Below are 19,601 nucleotides of genomic sequence, written 5' to 3'. Positions count from 1 at the left end.
CCCATGGCTCTTCCCTACTCTCTGGCTCCTGCAGCCCTACATTCCTCTCACAGGATGATGCCATCAAAAATCTTGATGTTTTGTCTCTATTAGCTGATACGGAGGCACTGTATCAAAATCTCAGAAATGGTATTAGCCTGAGGAAAGATAATTATATCTTTAGAGGAAAATCTAAGACTTCAGTAGTGAAAATAACCTGTGGTGGCTGTGACACTAACTTGCTCCACTTGTAGACTCCACAGGCCTCTGCTGAGCTCTCACTGTTTGTCATGAGCAAGCAATGGACTGATTACAACATAAGATCCATCAGAATATTTGCCCCGACCAGTGCGTCTAGAAAGGGCGGGGAAGAGAGAAAGGAGAAACAGTATTTTCTGCCATGTGTAGGATGACAGAGTTTCAGACATCCACAGAGAGAGACAAAATAATCATATCAGGACACACTGATGTTGTTTTGTGATCTTTATGTTGCCAGGTGGTTATGGCTTTGAGTCATGTGTCCCACTAGAAATAATGCAATGTCAGGATATCACTGTCCAGTTATTTTAGAGTCTCTGAAGTGCTTTTCAGTGTACGACTGATTTAGAGGTTAAAGGAGCTCTGAGTACTTAGCAAGGAAAAAAAGTAAGAAACACATGAAGCTTTGGGGAAGAATTGCCAAATGAAAGAATTCAGTAGATACAGGACCTCAGTAAAGAGATGGCCAGGTGCCTGGCAAAATTGTACCCAAAATGAGCTATATAAAAACAGGAATGCATGGTCAGCATATATGATTAGCAACTACTTCTCCACATTGAGACAGGTTACCTTTAGGAATGCTACAAAGTTTGGCATTATCCCTATTCTGTGTTAAATTCATTAGTGATCTGGAAGATGGAATGAATCAAAATGTCCTATTTTTGTCTTGTACGTGTTTCTATTCATAGGAGTTCCTGTTGCTAATGTAGCAAAAAAGGAAGATTCAGGTTTGTAACAGTGTGATTTCATGAGAAATGATGTGGATTAATTAATGACTTTGAATTTAATCTAACAAAGAGGAATAGTACTTCAGAACTATGCCCAATAAATTATTAATTAATTTAATAAATTACTATTAATATTGTAGACATGTTTAAGACATTACTTTCACAATTTAACAAAAATCACTAAACTTGAATTATGTAAAAAACTTAATTCATTAATCAATATTTATTAAATGATATCAGTCTGCTGATGTCAGTCTTAAATTCCATAGTGCAATTATAAGCAACCAAAATCGTTGTTTTGAGCAGACAAAAATGTCTTATAAATATGCTGTGAGGTTCTAATTGTGTGGCACTGGGTTTCTTAGAGGGTAAATGTATTCTTAAAATGTAGCAACACCAAGTGCAGGAGATCTAGAGATGGTGAATGAAAGAGAACTGAAGGAACTGGAAGGAGGATTGTGGTAGCAGAATGAAGAGAGAGTAGGAATGGGGAGGAGGACAGGAGAAAGGTAAGAATGGACTAAAGGGAAGGACGAGTTCTCTTGAAAGAACATATAGGGGAAATTGGTAGAGGAGGAAAAATAAATCTGAAGGGAAATAGTGGAAAAGATAGAGGGGGGAAAGGATTCTCAGAGGAAGGAATAAACGGAAAAATAAGGAAGACAAATGGTTTTAAATGACTATTGAAGTCTAATGCTAAAATAAATGCAAACAGAAGTTTTGCTTTTATATGCAAATGAGAAATTTTGAGTTAGCTCAAAAGTGCAGCCATATCGCTTTCTCTATAAATGGTTGTGTGCGTAATGTACATATGGCTCTGATAAATTAAGAGGAGCAATGCTTTTCTTCTGAGAAGCCCCAAACTGTATATCCTGGGATACTTGTGCATGCTAGGACGGCTCTAGGCTTGTGGGGGAAGGACATGAGTTGGGGGACTGCATTTTTCAGGCAGCTGAGGTGGGATTATCGGGCCAGATCACAGTCCAGGATATACGGAGAGGGCAGTGCTGAGCTCTCTCTCCAGCTGCTGCAGCTCCATTCCTTTTGTTTGTCCAGCTCCCACAGGTGTCTTCCAGCTCTCTCTCAAACGCTACTATGGGATTTTTTTTATTTTTTTTTTTTATTTTTTTTTGCGCAGTGTAGACTTACCCTCACATGCCTACTAGGCCCTTGTCCTTAAATCTGACCCTGTGGCATGATTGAGAGTCTGGCTGTGATATGTAAACAGGACTGGGTTTTGAAATTCACCATCTAGTTAAACTCCAGCTCTTGTAGAAGTTAACTGTTAAAGGCCTAACAAGCTACTTATACTAGGAGTGTGAAGCTATAATGTTTCCTTTTTAATTTTTTTTAATTTAACAAATCAGATTTTTTAAAATTTAAAATAGTACTCTTCCTCTTGTTTGGAATTATTGTTTGTAGTGCTGGGTATTTGTATAAAAATCATACTGGATTTCGCTTATGTTTTTTATTATTATTTTTGGATGAGCCAACAAAGCTGTGTTATGTTGATGTGAAAAATGAGCTTCCTAATGGAATCTACCGTAGCATTTTCTGATGTGATTTTTGAGTCACCCAAGAGGGATTGCATGACTTGAGCTAGCATTGATAAAACAATTTCAATTTGATTCGCTACTCAGTCAAATCAGTGACCTGACAATCTGTTAGTGTTACCTTTAATTATATATCTATACATTTTGAGAATCAGACTCCTCTGATTCCTTACACCAAAAGGAGAGAAAAATAACAAGACTGACAAAGCAGAGTACAGTTACTGACATTGCATTAATGCACAATCAGATATTAAGTTTTGGCAACAAATTTCCCATTCTACATAGAGTTTATGGGCCTAATTAGATTCCATACAGACACTGGCTTTTTTGAATAGAAGGTAGGTGGTAAGAATTTTTTTTTAAATTTCAAATTCTCATTTAAGCAGTTTTTTTTGTTCCACAGATGGCAGTAAAACTCATTTTAAAGCTAAAAAGACTCAGCTACTCATCAGTTAAAATATATAGTTCATTCTCCACTGTTACTCACGATTTGGCGGGGATAAAATTGCTGTGTCCACCAGTTTTTTCAAACTCTTCCTTGAGAAGTATGAATCTGACATTTGGTGGCTGAAATTTGTCTGGTTTTCTTTTAAATCTATTTCAAAACTCTATGGTGGGCACTTACAAATCTGAAAACAGTTAAAAGGTGACAACACTATCTACTGAATCCTCTTACCTCAGTGAATTTCTAGATGTTGGTATTGTAGGCGTGTAGGGGTGTGTGGCCCTCCCTCGCTGCCAATCTCTGAGAGAGGCCACACCTCTTTGCTGTCACCCCCCTGGAGTAGTAGTCTATCAAAGGGGGAAGTTAGCAGTCTTGCGGGCTCAGTCCTCAGTTGGGAGAGAGTGAATGACTCTGGGGGCCCAAGCCTGTAGACAAGGCAGGCCCCCTAACAGTCTAGGGTTCCAGCCGTCAAGCGGGGTACTGTAGTTAGGGACAGTTCAGGGGCCCAGGCCTTTGGGCAAGCCGGGGCGCCTTGCAATCTAGTGCACTGGCCCCCTCGTGCAAGGGCGAGCACCACCTACAGTCTATGGGGCTCAGGCCAGGGATTAAGCACCCAGCAAACAGTCAGGGGCACCAGCATGGGTTAAGTCTAGGTGCTCCGTCAGGGGCGAATACCCCCCAGTCTGTCGTCCTGGGTCTGGTGGGCAACAGACAAAAGCAGGCCTTTTGGTCTAAGGAGGGTGGTGGTGGTGGTGGGGACGGGGATGCAGGCCTGCCCAACTCCACGGTGTCCCAGCCCAGGGCCCTAACAGCGGCAGAATGGTCTGCCACTGGGTCAGCGTGGAATCCACCTGCAACACGCTGACTGTCTCTATGGCGGCCCCACAGCCAGATGGTCATCTGGTTCCCCTGGCTGCTTCCTACACTCCCCCTCACGTGTACCTGAACCCTGGAGTCGTCCTCCGTCTCCTCAGGGTATACTGCCAGTGGCAATCTCAGCAGCTCCTCAGCATCGGGCGTGTCTGGCAAACCTGGTCCCTGGGAGGTGTCCTCAGGGCAGCAGAAGTCTTCCGCAGGCTCCAGTTCCAATGGTGAGCTGGAAGCGTCTGCCTCCCTCGGCGGCTCCTCTTCAAGTGAGCTACAGGGCCCACCTTTTATGCTTCCTGTTCCTGTCCCGCCTCTCTGCTTCTGAAGTGGTGGCGTCAACTTCCTGGTTCCTTGCACCAGGTGGGTGTGGTCCACCCTCGCTGCCAGTCTCTGAGGGAGGCCACACCTCTTCGCTACAGTAAGGAAAAGCTTTTTTCGCAAATAATGAAGATACAAATTGCACATTTAAAAGGCAGAATAATAGTTCTTTCACCACCCTCCTTTTAAGCATAATACATTTAGAAGTTAGACCTCCTGATTCTCATCTGTGTGTTCAGGTTACTTACAACCAGATAAGTGTTAGAATTAATTTGATGTTTTCCAAAAAGCCTTTATGTTGGGATCTTAGTTTGGATCCTCCAAACAGTATATCCTGTTTGTTGAAAGCTCAATTTGTAGCCATAGATTGGTTAATCAAGTAATCATGAACTATGACTTATTTCCACTGGACATTGCTGATATTGCATATGTAATTATTTTGTTGTCTACGGGGAAGATTTTCAAAGACACAGTGGGGGAGTTGGGTGCCTCTCTCTTCTTTATGTATTTGAAAATTTCCCCTTTGGTGCTGACGTGTTGCAGCTGTGTGTGTGTGTGTGTGTGTATTATATGCATAAAATAGAATTTTAAACAACATTTGATTTGCATATTTCTGGACTGACTGACGTACTCTCTTACTATTCTATTTAGGTTTACTAAAGGAAGTAGAATTTTTAGCAAAAGAGAAGTTAGAACTGCAGTGCCAGGCAGAGAAGGACCATTCCAGCTTGCGCTCTCAGATGAAGGTTTTGGAAGTGGAACTTGAAGAACAGATGGATCAAAATCAGAAGTTGGCAAAGAAGTCATTGGAGGTTACTGATCTAAGGCAGCAAATTCAAGTCCTCGAAAAACAGCTTAGAAGTCAACGACAGTTCATGGATGTAAGCAAGCTCAACACCCAATTTCTGCAGCTTTGGAGAGGAAAAACACTTCCTCCTATTTTGTGATAAGTCTCTTCCAGGATAGTTTTGGTTTTATCGAAAATAAGACCTTTGTGTTTCTCCTTGTAAAACCAAGGATGATTGTTTGTTTTTAAAAGTTTCCTGATCTATAGGAGTATGGAAATTAGCTTTTTCTTTCCATGTTTCTGCTGTTCATTTGTTTTGTAAATTGAAATAATAATCTCCTATTGTCCCTGTAAATTCTTACCTGGCTTCTAGAACTGCCAAGCAAATGCAAGAAAAAAGGAAAATGCAAACATCAGCTTCCTCATAGCAAAAATGAAAAACAATTTTTTTCATCTTACAGGAACAAGCTATAGAGCGAGAACATGAACGTGATGAGTTTCAGCAAGAAATTCAGAAACTAGAAGATCAGTTAAAACTGTCAGGAAAATCCCAGACTTCTGGAGAGCCCAGACAATATGGGGTAGGTAGAACCACATGTAGTGACTGTGTATGTTTGAGTTTATTATATTTATTTAGTAAATTGACAAAAGTGGATTTACATTTGGATATCTGTGGTTGCTTTGTTTGTTGAATATCACACTTAGTATAATTATTTTCTCAAGTATTTTAGGAAATCCAGAGTACTGAATTAATCAACTTTTTCTTAAAACTGGCTGAAGTACAATTTTGGTGGCATGAGTGTTGGAGCATGTCTTAATTTTGGTTTTGTTAGTGAGATTGCAGGAAATGGTATTTTTGAATGTGTGTATTACAGTAAAGTGTTGCCAACATATCAGGTTGGTTTGATTTAGAGAGAGCAAAATACGGACACTAAAAATTATGGCATCTGGCCTTTTTTCTTTTTTTCTTCAGATGCTTGTTAGTTTGATATTCCATTTAAAAGTTTAATTTTTGTTTTGTTTTTTTTCTCTCTCACATAAATGAACATTACAGATCTTTGAATTGACTCTCCAGGTATGGAAAAATAGCATGAGCATCCCCATGCCCTTTCTCCCTTCCCCCTCAATTTCTTCTGCTTATTCAGATCTGCTTTCCTTTTTTGTCTTCCTCGAATGTAAAATCTGCTTCAGACTGATTACATGTAGGGATTCATGTTTAGCTTTGTCCAACTCTTACTCTGGAAAAAATGCTTTGTATTTAACTTCCTATTTCTAACTACTTTACTTTTCTGGCTTTATTGATCAAATGCATCCTCATGTAATTGCTCTTGTAAAACAATTTTTTGTTCTAATACATACTGTGAAAAGAAAACAAACTTTTGGGAAATAAGTAGCATGGAATCATTTCCCCTATGCCGCAGCTGTCCGGTTCTATTTGTGGCATCACTTTTCACATATTTTGTGTTTATATGGTTGTACATGTTACTAACTTTATTTCTAACTCTTCATCTGTATCAAGTCTGTAGAATTCTAAACCTTTAAATGTCATGTGGTAGAAGAATAAACCCATTATAAACAATTAAACTCTCATGACAGTGGAGTTTTCCAGACAACCAGACAAATCATTTGTCAGCGTCATTATATAGGGTCCTAAAGTTTAATGTAGCTCTACTTCCTGTTTATCATCTTAGGAGTTCTAGCTGTTTCATTCTCCCTTTACCTGGGCATAGTGTTTGAGACAGAATACTGATATGTTGATATATTTAGAAAATCTTGCCAACAGGTATATAGACTGTTTTATAAACATATTTCAGCAAAGGGTAGAGGAAAGTTTAAGGTGACCAATCCAAGGAAGCTTAAATCATATATTTGTTTAAAGTTTGAAGGTCAAATAACTTGTTTAGTTCAAGCTGTTTTTGTGTGGATTGGGTATCCCCCCTTCAAAGACATGTTTCTGGTCTGGCCTCTACTTAAGTCTTGAGTACTCATAAGATCATAAAAGGAAATCATAAAAAGAAATGAAGCTGGGCTGTGTGCAAAATGACAAGCATTCTAGTAGCAGTTTGAAAATGCCCTTGTTTACTGTTGAAGATGTTAGATTAAGTTTTTGAACAGCCTTTTACTCACTAATAAAACGGCACATGTAGAGATGAGGAAGGAATGAGACCTGTAAAAATTAGCTTATATTTATTTGCTGTTCTGAACATTTGCAACCTAATTAAAAAAAAATGTTCATTGTTTAGTTGATTATTTTTGACTTCCTAAGGAAGAGCATCAGGGTTGAATGCAAAAGGTATGGGAGAGGGTGAGAAATTAAGCTGGCAATATTTGTGGTTAATCTGAAGTGAGTTTTGTGATCAGTACCAGATCAAAGTGCAAGGATGTAGATAGTTGCTATGCAATTACTTGGAACTAAACAAGTGGCTGCAGGTCAGTGAATATATAGCACACATGCACTGTGATTGGCTGAGACAATTCCGCTACAGTACAATGGCCTGAAGTTCTTGTTCTCTGAACATAATCACTGTAACAGATCCACACTTGCCCACTTTCTCACCTTCTAAAATAGGGGAATATCTAATAGGGCTATTTTGTGAAAAAAAGAATTGCCAGTTGGTGATCAGAACCACCATCTCAGGGTTTGGGATTAGAGTGAAGGTTGTGGAAGTGTTTGTTCCCTTATAGCCAGCATCATAACAATGGAGCTACTGGAACATAGCATTTAAAAAGAAATTTATAGTATAAGAATGATGTGTCTCAAAAAAAGAGGTCTCCTAACCTAGGGGTCCCCAAACTTTTTGCCTCGTATCCCCACTTTCCCTCATCCACGTCCCCCCTGGAGCTGAGACTGGGGCTGTGGCTTCGGGGGTGGGAGAGGGGGGACGCAGACCGGGGTAAGAGGGCCGAGGCTGGGCCACAGCTGGGGACGGGGCCAGGGCTAGGAGCAGAGCTGGGTGGCAATCCCTCTCAGAACCCCGTGGGGGCTGTCCTGGGCCCAAGCCGCGCCCCCTGAATGTTCTTTTGCGCCCCTCTAGAGGGGCGCACCCCACAGCTTAGGGACCTCTGTCGTAACCTCTTGTGTATTGATGAATTAACCAAATCATTTTGACAAAATTTTTGTAACGTAATCAGCCTTAGATTTCTCTAAGTAAAAAGTGTTGCTATTTTTTGCAAATGTTATTCAAAAGCTTTTCTGTAAGATAAAAACAGGCTTATGTTGTGATTGATACTTGAGTAATAGTTTATGGAACACAAAGGAGATATGCTAAAACTAAATAATCCTAGTTGGGCCCATATACAATTCAGAGTAAAACCTAATAATTTGTTTTTTATTCTTAACAGATCCATAGTACTTCCATTTTCAGGACCTTTTGTTATAGTAATGTGCTGCTGTTTTTCTAGATTACTGCAAATATTAAGCTAATACATTTATAGTTTTTTAAGAGGTACCATCTTCAGAAAGCAAGATTTACAGATGGCTAATTTTACCTTTTTTTATTTTAGTTTTGCTTTCAGGTGGTATCTGATAACAAATGGTGACTAATGTGAAATTCTGGGGCTGCCAATAATGATTTATTTTTAGGATTAGCCACAGGGTGATTATTTCCTTTCTGTAGAAATATTTAATGTCTTTTTTGTTTGTTTGTTTGTTGCATCTATGTAATATTTGTCTTGCTGTGTAGATAGAGTCTTTGCAAGCAGAAATAAAAGACAAAACAGATGATTACAATAAACTGTTATTAGAAAAGGAGCAGAAGTACCGAGAAGTTACAGTTCGAGATAAAGAAATAGAGGAGCTAGCAGCGCGGATTAGAGAGCTGGAGCACACCAATACTGAGGCCTCAAAGACTGTCAGCCGTTTGGAACAAGAACTGCAAAAAATGAAGAAAAGGGAAACTGAACTAACACAAGTAATACTTTTAAAGATTTTCTTTTTAAGTGGAATGTACTAGTGGAGGGTAATTTAGGGATTATAGCTGACAATTCCATATGGGATTGTTAACTAGTCAAGTTATGCCAGGCCCTGGCCTTACCCTGCCAGGGAGTAATGGATATAGATTTCCAGTGTCTGTTCTTCCATCAGACCTGAAGAACAGCTCTGTGTAGCTTGTCTGTTTCACCAACAGAAATTGGTCCAATAAAAGATATTACCTCACCCACTTTGTCTCTTCCATCAGATGTCACTTAGTGTCTTGTACCAATGGCAAGTATTACAGTGGTAATTGGAAACAAATTTTTGCTTTGAGAACTGAACAAAAATCCCACTATTTGCAAAGAACCATTTTTGGCAGTCGCAAGAAATGTATTGGGAAGTATGTACTCCTTTTGTTCCTACAGGCGCTAGAGAAGGTGCTACTAAATACTACATAATAATACTTAACTCGTATACAGCACTGTTCCTCAGTAGATCTCATGTGGTTTTACTTTGAAAAATGCTATGTAAAATTAGTATTACTGAAGTCAACAGCTCTTCTCGCAGTGTGTATTCAGAGCCATGTCTATTTACTTTAGACCCAGAGATTTTACTGCTTTTCCTTCTGTTAGCTCTTCAGAGCCAGCCACAGCTCACAGAGATTGTGAGCTGACCATCATGTTCCATTTTGTAGATAATCAATAGAAGCCATCACATTCGGCCAACTGACCTAGCACATGATAACAGGAAATTGACATTAGACGGGTCTACCAGACGTGCATCTCAAGCATGCTGTTGTATGGTGGTGACACTTGGACCACCTGCAGCAGGCAGGAAAGAAGGCTAAACACCTTCCATACCCACTATCTTTCATAGAATCATAGAAGATTAGGGTTGGAAGAGACCTCAGGAGGTATCTAGTCCAATCCCCTGCTCAAAGCAGGACCAACCCCAACTAAATCATCCCAGCCAAGGCTTTATCATGCCGGGCCTTAAAAACCTCTAAGGATGGAGATTCCACCACCTCCCTAGGTACCATTCCACCACCATTCCAGTGCTTCACCACCCTCCTAGTGAAATAGTGTTTCCTAATATCCAATCTAGACCTCCCCCACTGCAACTTGAGACCATTGTTCCTTGTTCTGTCATCTGCCACCACTGAGAACAGCCGAGCTCCATTCTCTTTGGTACCCCTCTTCAGGTAGTTGAAGGCTGCAATCAAATCCCCCCTCACTCCTCTCTTCTGCAGACTAAACAAGTCCAGTTCCCTCAACTTCTCCTCATAAATCATGTGCCCCAGCCCCCTGATAATTTTCGTTGCCCTCCACTGGACTCTTTCCAATTTGTCCACATCCTTTTTGTAGTGGCGGGCCCAAAACTGGGCGCAATACTCCAGATGTGGCCTCACCAGTGCCGAATAGAGGGGAATAATCACTTCCCTCAATCTGCTGGGAATGCTCCTACTAATTCAGCCCAATATGCCGTAAGCCTTCTTGGCAACAAGGGCACATTGCTGACTCATATCCAACTTCTCATCCACTGTAATCCCCAGGTCCTTTTCTGCAGAACTGCTGCTTAGCCAGTCGGTCCCCAGCCTGTAGCGGTGCATGGGATTCTTCCGTCCTAAGTGCTGGATTCTGCACTTGTCCTTGTTGAACCTCATCAGATTTCTTTTGGCCCAATTCTCCAATTTGTCTAGGTCACTCAGGACCCTATCCCTACCCTCCAGCATATCTACCTCTCCCCCCAGCTTAGTGTCATCTGTGAACTTGCTGAGGGTGCAATCCATCCCATCATCCAGATCATTAATAAAAATGTTGAACAAAACTGGCCACAGTACCGACCCCTGGGGTACTCTGCTTGATACCAGCTGCCAACTAGATATCGAGCCGTTGATCACTATCCGTTGAACCCGACAATCTTGCCAGCTTTCTATCCATCTTATAGTCCATTCATCCAATCCATACTTCTTTAACTTGCTGGCAAGAATACTGTGGGAGACCATATCAAAAGCTTTGCTAAAGTCAAGCTATATTACGTCCACTGCTTTCCCCATATTCACAGAGCCAGGTATAATAGAAGGCAGTCAGGTTTGTCAGGCATGACTTGCCCTTGGTAAATCCATGTTGACTGTTCCTGATCACCTTCCTCTCCTCCAAGTGCTTCAAAATGGATTCCTTGACGACCCGCTCCATGATTTTTCCCAGTGACTGAGGTTAGGCTGACTGGTCTGTAGGTCCCCGGGTTCTCCTTCTTCCCTTTTTTAAAGATGGGCACTATATTTGCCTTTTTCCAATCGTCCAGTACCTCCCCCAATCGCCACGAGTTTTCAGAGGTAATGGCCAATGGCTCTGCAATCACATCAGTTAACTCCCTCGCCACCCTTGGATGCATTAGATCTGGACCCATGGACTTGTGCATATCCAGCTTTTCTAAATAGTCCTTAACCTGTTCTTTCACCACTGAGGGCTGCTCACCTCCTCTCCATACTGTGTTGCCCAGGACCATCAGTGTGGGAGCTGCCCTTGTCTGTGAAGACCGAGGCAAAAAAAGCATTGAGTACTTCAGCTTTTTCCACATCATCTGTCGCTAGGTTGCCTCCCCCTCTAGTAAGGGTCCCATACTTTCCTTGTCCTTTTTCTTGTTGCTGATGTACCTGTAGAAACCCTTCTTGATACCCTTCACATCCCTTGTTAGCTGCAACTCCAGTTGCGTTTTGGCCTTCCTGATTACACCGCTGCATGCTCTAGCAATATTTTTATACTCCTCCCTATTCATCTGTCCAAGTTTCCACTTCTTGTAAGCTTCCTTTTTGTGTTTAAGCTCACCGAAGATTTCTCTGTGAAGCCAAGGCTGCCATATTTGCTATTCTTTCTGCACATTGGGATGGTTTGTTCCTGCGCCCTCAATAAGGCTTCTTTAAAGTACAGCCAGCTTTCCTGGACTCCTTTCCCCCTCATATTAGCCTCCCAGAGGATCCTGCTCATCGGTTCCCTAAGGGAGTCAAAGTCTGCTTTTCTGAAGTCCACGGTCCGTATTTTGCTACTCTCCTTTCTTTCTTTTGTGAGGATCCTGAACTCAATATCTCATGGTCACTGCTGGCCAGGTTGCCATCCACTTCTACTTCCCCTACCAAGTCTTCCCTGTTTGAAAGCAGCAGGTCAAGAGGAGAACAGCCCCTGGTTGGTTTCTCCAGTAGTTGCACCAGGAAGTTGTCCCCAACATTCTCCAAAAACTTCCTGGATTGTGTGAGCATTGCTGTATTGCTCTCCCAGCAGATGTCAGGGTGAGTGAAGTCCCTCATGAGAACCAGGGCCTGTGTTCTGGAAACTTCAGTTAATTGTCTGAAGAAAGCCTCGTGTACTTCATCTTCCTGGTCCGGTGGTCTATAGCACATGCCCATCACGACATCACCCTCGTTGCTCTCACTTCTAAACTTAACCCAAAGACTCTCAACAGGCTTTTCTCCAGATTCATACATTTGCCGTATTCTAAATATCAAATGGGAAACCAAAGTTCCCGACATCGAAGTAGTTGAGAAGGCAGAATGGCCATGTCAAATCACAGTTCTCAAACACAGACATGTCCATTGTCTTGATCATCTGAATTGGATGGACATGTTCCAAAGGATGGAGAACTTGCAGATGCTCCAAGACTACTCGGCTGACCTAAACTGAGGTTCAAGGACATTTAAAAGAGGGACTTGAAAACTTTCTATATCGACAGTAGAAACTGGGAAGATGCAGCTAGCAACAGGCTATGCTGGAGGGCTGCACTGCACCAGAGAGTTAGAGGCTGAAAGGTGAAATTGTGGGGGGGAGGGTAGAGAGAGAGGAAAGTGAAGAGGAAAGCTCAGGAGGCCTCGAGCTAGTAGTGCACTGGCTTCATCTTCTGGCCCTGTGCTTTATGCCTGCATTATCTGTGGCAAGGACTGTCACTCAAGAATGAGACTTTGAAGCCACTTGCTATGCTGCATCATGACACACAGTAACTGAACTGCTTTGGCAAACACATCATCGTCTTTCAAGATGGATGGTTGCCATTCCAATAGAAGTGTTTACCAAGTTACGGCAAACCTCCAAGTTTACCTCCCCTGTCTTCCTAGTCCAAATGCCCCAAGTGTTCTCTAGTTAATGCCAAAACCTCATCTTATCCCGGACAACTTTCTGCAATGGCGTTAAATATATAGTCAATGCAAATGTGTGGCAAGTTCAAAATAGAAAAATTGGGAGCAGCACAAAATAAATTGAATTTAATAGTTAGATAATTAACACAAGCAATACTACTTGATTTTGTTCATTTTTAATTTAAAATTTCATTTAATTTTAAATCCATAAAAAAATCCCTCTTTGCATTCACCTGAAGCTGCTGTAGACTTTCTGGTCTGCTCCACTGGAGTGTTGCAGAAATCAGGTGGCCTTCCTACAGAATTTAGGTTCAGCTTGCCAGAGAACAGTGGGGCCTTGGTGATGCCACTAAATGTCATTTGGGGCTACCTGTAACAAGTGGAATGAAAAGCTCTCAAATACTAGCTTTTCATTAAATATGTTTCTTTTTGATCCATGGAAACGTGAAGCGTCCTGCTGGTAGTCTGAATGACTTGGGTTAGAGTGACCAATTTACTGCAACATGCCTTAGAGTTCTAGATGGTCCAAAATGTCTTTTAACTTAAGATTTTACGAGAGGGATTGATATCTATGAATCTGAAATAATATTTAACTTCAGAAAATAACTTGCTAGTTGTAATAATTGCACAGACACATTGTCATAAAGCTGTTTCATAGGCTGAAACGCACTCCTGGATGTGCTGTCAAAATGATCGTATATCGTGTACTTTGTGCACAAAGAATATATTTTGTTCACACTGGAGATTGCACATCTATTTGTGTGTTCTCTGCACATACAGAATAGTATGCATTGTAGAAACTGGAGAGCAGGCCTCATAAGTCATGAATATAGAAAGAATCCATTTGAATTTGATAAGCACGTCCCCTTTATTTAAAGCGTAGGACTAGAACTACACCTATGTGTATACAACAATAGTTTTTACAAATGTTATACTCTGAATACATCTATTATTCACTTGTGTTTGGCCTTTAACTAGATCACCATGGCAATAATAGAATGTTATGAGAAACCTAATCTTAAATGTGGAATTGTGCTGATTAAGACACTATAGTAACCTTATTATCCAATGAGTGGGAAGAACTTAAGTCATATAATTTATATTCCAAAGGAATCTGTTGCACATTATTGGTGGAGACTTTTTGCCAGTGATCAAGATAAACTTCAAACTGGTGCATATAATTTCTTATTTTAGTGTTCTTACACATGGGCTAGAACATGGGCATACCTAGAGCTAAAGTTGAATTGTTTTCTGTCCTTCTGTACTATGTCAGTAGGTTTCAGAGTAGCAGCCGTGTTAGTCTGTATCCGCAAAAAGAACAGGAGTACTTGTGGCACCTTAGAGACTAACAAATTTATTAGAGCATAAGCTTTCGTGGGCTACAGCCCACTTCTTCGGATGCAAGCCCACGAAAGCTTATGCTCTAATAAATTTGTTAGTCTCTAAGGTGCCACAAGTACTCCTGTTCTTTTTATGTCAGTAGGGAGTTTATTGAGTAGTTTATCATACCTGGGACATGGACTTTGTGTAATGGCCTGAAGATTTTGGGGTTTCACCTGATGAGAGAGAAACCCGTTACCACACTAGGTGCCCTAGTTACCAAGTGATCCGTATGTAGTTAATTAGGAAATCTTTTCTTGTATCATGCTCTACCCTTCCCACCTCACCAGTTATCTCAGCTGTGGGCGACATCATCTTGATGCCCATTTATTTTTGTCCTATAACTGCATGCATTCTTTTTTCCATGACTCCTGTATGCATGGACTGGTCTTCCTGAGCTGGTCTGTATGCCAGTGGGAACTATTGGGTGTTGAGAAGTTGAAAATTGGGACACTTATTTATGCACCTGCATAAAGACTCAAGAACTTACCTTTAGGTGCCTGTTTTTAGAAATCTTGACTATACTATGAGCATACTATCATGTATTATAGTGTAAAATGTTGTTAAACAACGTTTTATGTCACATTTTGTCTGGACTTGTTCCTCGGTAGGATCTGAATAATTTTTTTCAGTTTCTTCTGGTTCTTGAAGCTTTTCAGAATGAGGAAAGAGAGCCTCGTAATGTTACCTTTATTATCATAGTTTTCATCAAATTATATAAAGAAGTTAATGTCACTCCTTTGTTAGAACTACGTGTATCGAGGCACTGGTACACTAGATCTGTAAGAGAGGGAATGGGCATGCTCAGCCAAAGACAGATTGCTTCCATCTGAAGTCTCCTCTTCAGTTCCCCTTGTAACATATATTGAATACAAATGGTATCTGATAGTAGTTCTGGAACCTGTACTCCCTAATGAAAATACCTTTGCCTGAGAAGAATAATTAAGAGAGATTAACCAGATTAAGGCTAAAAGGAAAACTCCAAGAAAAAAAACAAGCCCAGAAAAAGCCTACTGTAGCTTGTCAACTTGACTGGAATAGCAAAAACAGTCTAATACTTTGTTAAAACAGGTTCGTTGTGTTGTCATTTCAGCTAGTAACTTAAGATTTATTGACATTACAACTTACTTTGTTCTCCCATAGCCTCATTTAAACTTTCAAAGTCAGCTACACCTGGAAAAATAACCTCTGTTTCTTAAAGCCACTTCACCTCTGCAAATAAAAGTGCTACCCACAATAAATAGAGTAGTGGAGCACAGATGCAACTGTGACATAAGAATAACATCTTTTAGGGTAGTCAAAAATTGAGTTGTCTAGTACTGTAGAAGGTATTGAGACATATTTAAATCAGCAGGTCCAGATAACTAATAAGAGTTTTAAATGAGCTGGCTGAGGAGCTAACTGTAATGTTGATTTTCAATCAGTCTTGGCCCATTGGGGAAGTTCCCTAAAACTGGAAGAAAGCTAATGTTGTACCAATTTTTAAAAAGGATAAATGGGTAATTATAGGCCGTTGACCTGACATCGATCCTGGGCAAGATAATGGATGAGGAACTCAATAACTAAATAAAGGCGGTTAATGTAATTAATGCAAATCAACATGAGTTTATGGGAAATAGATCCTGTCAAACTAATTTGATATCTCTTTTTTTATGAGGTTACAAGTTTGGTAGATAAAGATAATAGTGTTGATGTTCTATACTTAGACTTCTATAAGACATTTGACCTGGTACCGCACAACATTTTGATGAAAAAACTAGAATGATATAAAATTAACCTGGCACCCATTAAATGGATTAAAAACTGGCTAAATAATAGGTCTCAAAATGTGATTTTAAACAGGGAATCATCCTCAAGCGGGTGTGTTTCTAATGGGGTCTCACATGGATCAGTTCTTGGCCCTACTCCATATAATATTTTTATCAGTGACCTGTAAGAAAGCATAAAATCATCATTGATAAAGTTTGCAAATGACACACAAATTGGGGGAGCGATGAAGAGGACAGGTCATTGTTTCAAAACAGTCTGGATAGCTAGGCAAACTGGGCGGAAGCATACACTATGTGTTTTAATACAACTAAATGTAAATATGTACATCTAGGAATAAAGAATGTCGGCCAGACTTGGAATATTGGGGACTCTGTCCTGGGAAGCAGTGACTGAAAAAGATTGGGGAATTGTGGTGGATAATCAACTGAACATGAGTTCCCGGTACAACACTGTGACCAAAAGAGCTAATAAAATCCTGGGATCCATTAAGAGGGGAAGCTTGAGTAGGAGTTGAATAGGAGCAGAGGGGTTATTTTACTTCTGTATTGGGCATTGTGGCATTGGTGCGACTGCTGCTGGAATACTGTGCCCAGCTCCAGTGCCCACAATTCAAGAAGGATGTTGACAAACTGGAAAGTGTTCAAAGAAGAGGCACGAGAATGATTAAAGGATTAGAAAAGATTATAGTGATAGACTTAAAGAGTTCAATCTATTTAACTCAACAAAGAAAAGATTAAGGAATGACGTAATTATCACCGATAAGTATCTACATGAGGAACAAATATTTAGTAATGGACTTTTCAATCTAGCAGAGAAAGGTCCACGAGCCAGTGACTGGAAACTAGACAAATTTAGAGTGGAAATAAGGTATAATTTTTTAATGGTAAGAATAATTAACAATTGGAACAATTTACCCAGGGTCGTCGTGGATTTTCTATCACTAACTATTTTTAAAACAAGATTGGATATTTCTCTAAAAGATATCCTAGGAATTAATTTGGGGAATTTCTATGGCCTGTGTTATACAGGAAGTGAGACTGATATGCACAATGGTTGCTTCTGGCATTGGAATCTATTAATCTATAAACCACCAAGGGCAAAATTTTCAAAACAGACTCAGCTTGGCTTTTAAATTTACCTCCTTACGTTTTTGGATGCACGTCTAGACACCGCTTTTGAATTTGCATGTTTTTAAAGATCTGTTTGGTTATGTGCTTGTTCACAGTAGCGTTTTTAGAAGATAGTGTTTTTGACAGGATTGTTCTCTCTAGATATGTATGTTTAATAATTATAATTGTTCTTAATTGTTCTTAACACTAAAATCCATGTTTTGCAGGATAAAGAGGCATTGCAACAGCAGCAATACAATAATTTGATCCAGATCTCTGCCCTGCAGTCTAAACTGGATGAAGCCAGGCACAGAGTACCTTCTGAAGGCAGTTCTGATCATGGGCTAAAGGAACAATTACAGGCAGAGCAGGAGGCACTCCTAATGAAAGAGAGAGAGGTAAATCTGAAACTAACATTTCAGTTGCTATATCTAGAATCTGAGAATAAAAAAAAACTTTTATGTAAAATTATGTCTAAGAATTTAATCCATTAAAAATCAGGAAATTGATAATTCTTACATCAACTGTACATCACTGGGCATATCTCCATTTTTGTTCTTTTACTGTTTCTGTATGTTCCTGACCTTGATTATCATCAATGATCACTGGACCAAGAATTAGGCCTAACCTCGACTATCTAAATTATGGCTCCTTTTTGGCGATCACATTTCACTCTCTCCTCCCCCCCCCCCCCCAACTTTTGTTTGGCTGTGTATTGCCTAGGCAAGCACTTTTGGACAGGGATACTCAGAAACTGAACCTCTATTCAGGTCTCTCCCTGCAGTTTCTCAGTTCCACAATTCATTGCAGAAAATGCCCAATACTATGCTTGGAGGCCAGAGTAGCATAACTCTAGTGATAAGTCACTGAGCCTCTCTGTGCCTCAGTTCCCCATCTTTAAAAATGGGCTGATAATGCTTCCCGATCGCGCACGGGTGCTGAGGATAAATACATTAAAAAATTGCAAAGTGCTTTGAAATCTGCTGAGGAAAAGCACTACATAAGAAACAGGCTTTATTATTATATAAGCTATTCTTATCACAAAATGTATGCATTTTGATTTACAGTACAAAAAAAGTGCCTGTCCCATGTGCCAATCACCAATCAGAGCAATTTTAAAATAACCATCTTAAAAGATTTCTAAGGTTTTTGGGTCTCTAACTTGAAAATGGCTCACTTCTTCAAATTTTTCATGTTTAAATATGCTTAAAATCCCATGCATTAGCTACTTTTTCACAAACAAACCTATTAGCATTTGTCATTCCTTCTTGGTTTCATATCTAACATGTTTTATCATGGCATTGTCTTTAAAATGTGTAGATACCAAAGCACTCTTTGGTTGTTTAAATTCTTACGTGAGAATTTTGACAGGGAAAATTTTATATGTAAGCACACTTCATACAGGAAAACTTCTTCTATATGGACAGTTTGGAATGGTAATACTTTGAAAATGAATAAGTGTTCCTCTTCACGTTATATGCTGAATTGCCCACTATCTCCAATTTCACAGTGCCACTCGTCCCCATAGACAAAACCAAGTCTCGGTTCTTGTTCACTCCATGCCCCCCAACAGGCCCAACTAGTGTGTTGCTTTTGACATCCTCGTAGATTCCAAGACCAGAATGGACCATTGGCATCATCTAGTCTGACCTCCTGTATAACACAGGCCATAGACTGTCCCCAAATTCATTCCTAGAGCATATAGACATATATAAGGACAGTTACAAAGTTTAGAAGCTCAACAGACACAGGCCATACAGTGCTTCTGAGCTCAGTGTTGGTCCCTGCCAAGTTTGTAGGCTCTTGAATGATGCCTAAGTATGTAGTAGAAGAATCCTCATTTTACAGAAGGAAAGGTGAAGTCAAGGGTTAAGTGATTTACATACAATGACTGTGGTAGTTTCCAAGCTGAGATTAGAATTTGGAAGTTTGATCCCAGTCTGGATATTAGGACACTAGATTCTTCCTCTCCCTTTTGTCTCTAATACTATATTTGTGTGTGTTCTATTTAGACAGTTTTGTAGCAATGGAATTGGCTGCAGTTACTTATTCTTCATAAAGTAATGTGAAGAACCAATGTAATCAATTTTTGTTTAAATAAAGGCACCTACCAAAATGATGTTTTTCTGTGTTTTAGATCCTGAGTTTGTTAGAGCAACTAGAACAGTTTAAAGAGAACTTAATCAATAAAAATGAGGAAATCTTGCGGCTGAACTTGCAGTTAGAGATGCAAAAAAACCTTACCGCTGGCATCGGCCAGCTTCAAGTAGAGAATGCTCATCTGAAGGTATGTTGAGCCATTTAACTTTACTCTAACCTGCCTTAGAGACCACCTGTCATGAGCAACTTCTTGCAGAGGCCAGGGAAC

The 19,601-nt window shown here is 40.1% G+C and overlaps 1 protein-coding gene across 4 annotated transcripts in view; it reads left to right on the top strand.

The window, feature by feature from the left end:
- Positions 1-19,601, top strand: part of PCNT (pericentrin) — a 248,169-nt gene that overhangs the window by 144,737 nt on the left and 83,831 nt on the right. For 3 of the 4 annotated variants that reach the window (XM_026658033.1, XM_026658030.1, XM_026658028.1), the window contains 7 exons: positions 927-965; positions 4,800-5,029; positions 5,397-5,516; positions 5,990-6,010; positions 8,619-8,846; positions 17,461-17,631; positions 19,371-19,520. In XM_026658033.1, the coding sequence (XP_026513818.1) occupies positions 927-965; positions 4,800-5,029; positions 5,397-5,516; positions 5,990-6,010; positions 8,619-8,846; positions 17,461-17,631; positions 19,371-19,520 (959 nt within the window). The remainder of the gene's footprint in view (positions 1-926; positions 966-4,799; positions 5,030-5,396; positions 5,517-5,989; positions 6,011-8,618; positions 8,847-17,460; positions 17,632-19,370; positions 19,521-19,601) is intronic. The other variant, XM_026658029.1, reaches the window with a different exon arrangement.

Source organism: Terrapene carolina, unplaced genomic scaffold (genome assembly GCF_002925995.2).
Source record: "Terrapene carolina triunguis isolate 2854851 unplaced genomic scaffold, T_m_triunguis-2.0 Scaffold391, whole genome shotgun sequence".
Lineage (NCBI taxonomy): Eukaryota > Metazoa > Chordata > Testudines > Emydidae > Terrapene > Terrapene triunguis.
The sequence above is the reverse complement of the archived record's forward strand: the minus strand, read 5'-3'. Positions and strand labels throughout refer to the sequence as shown.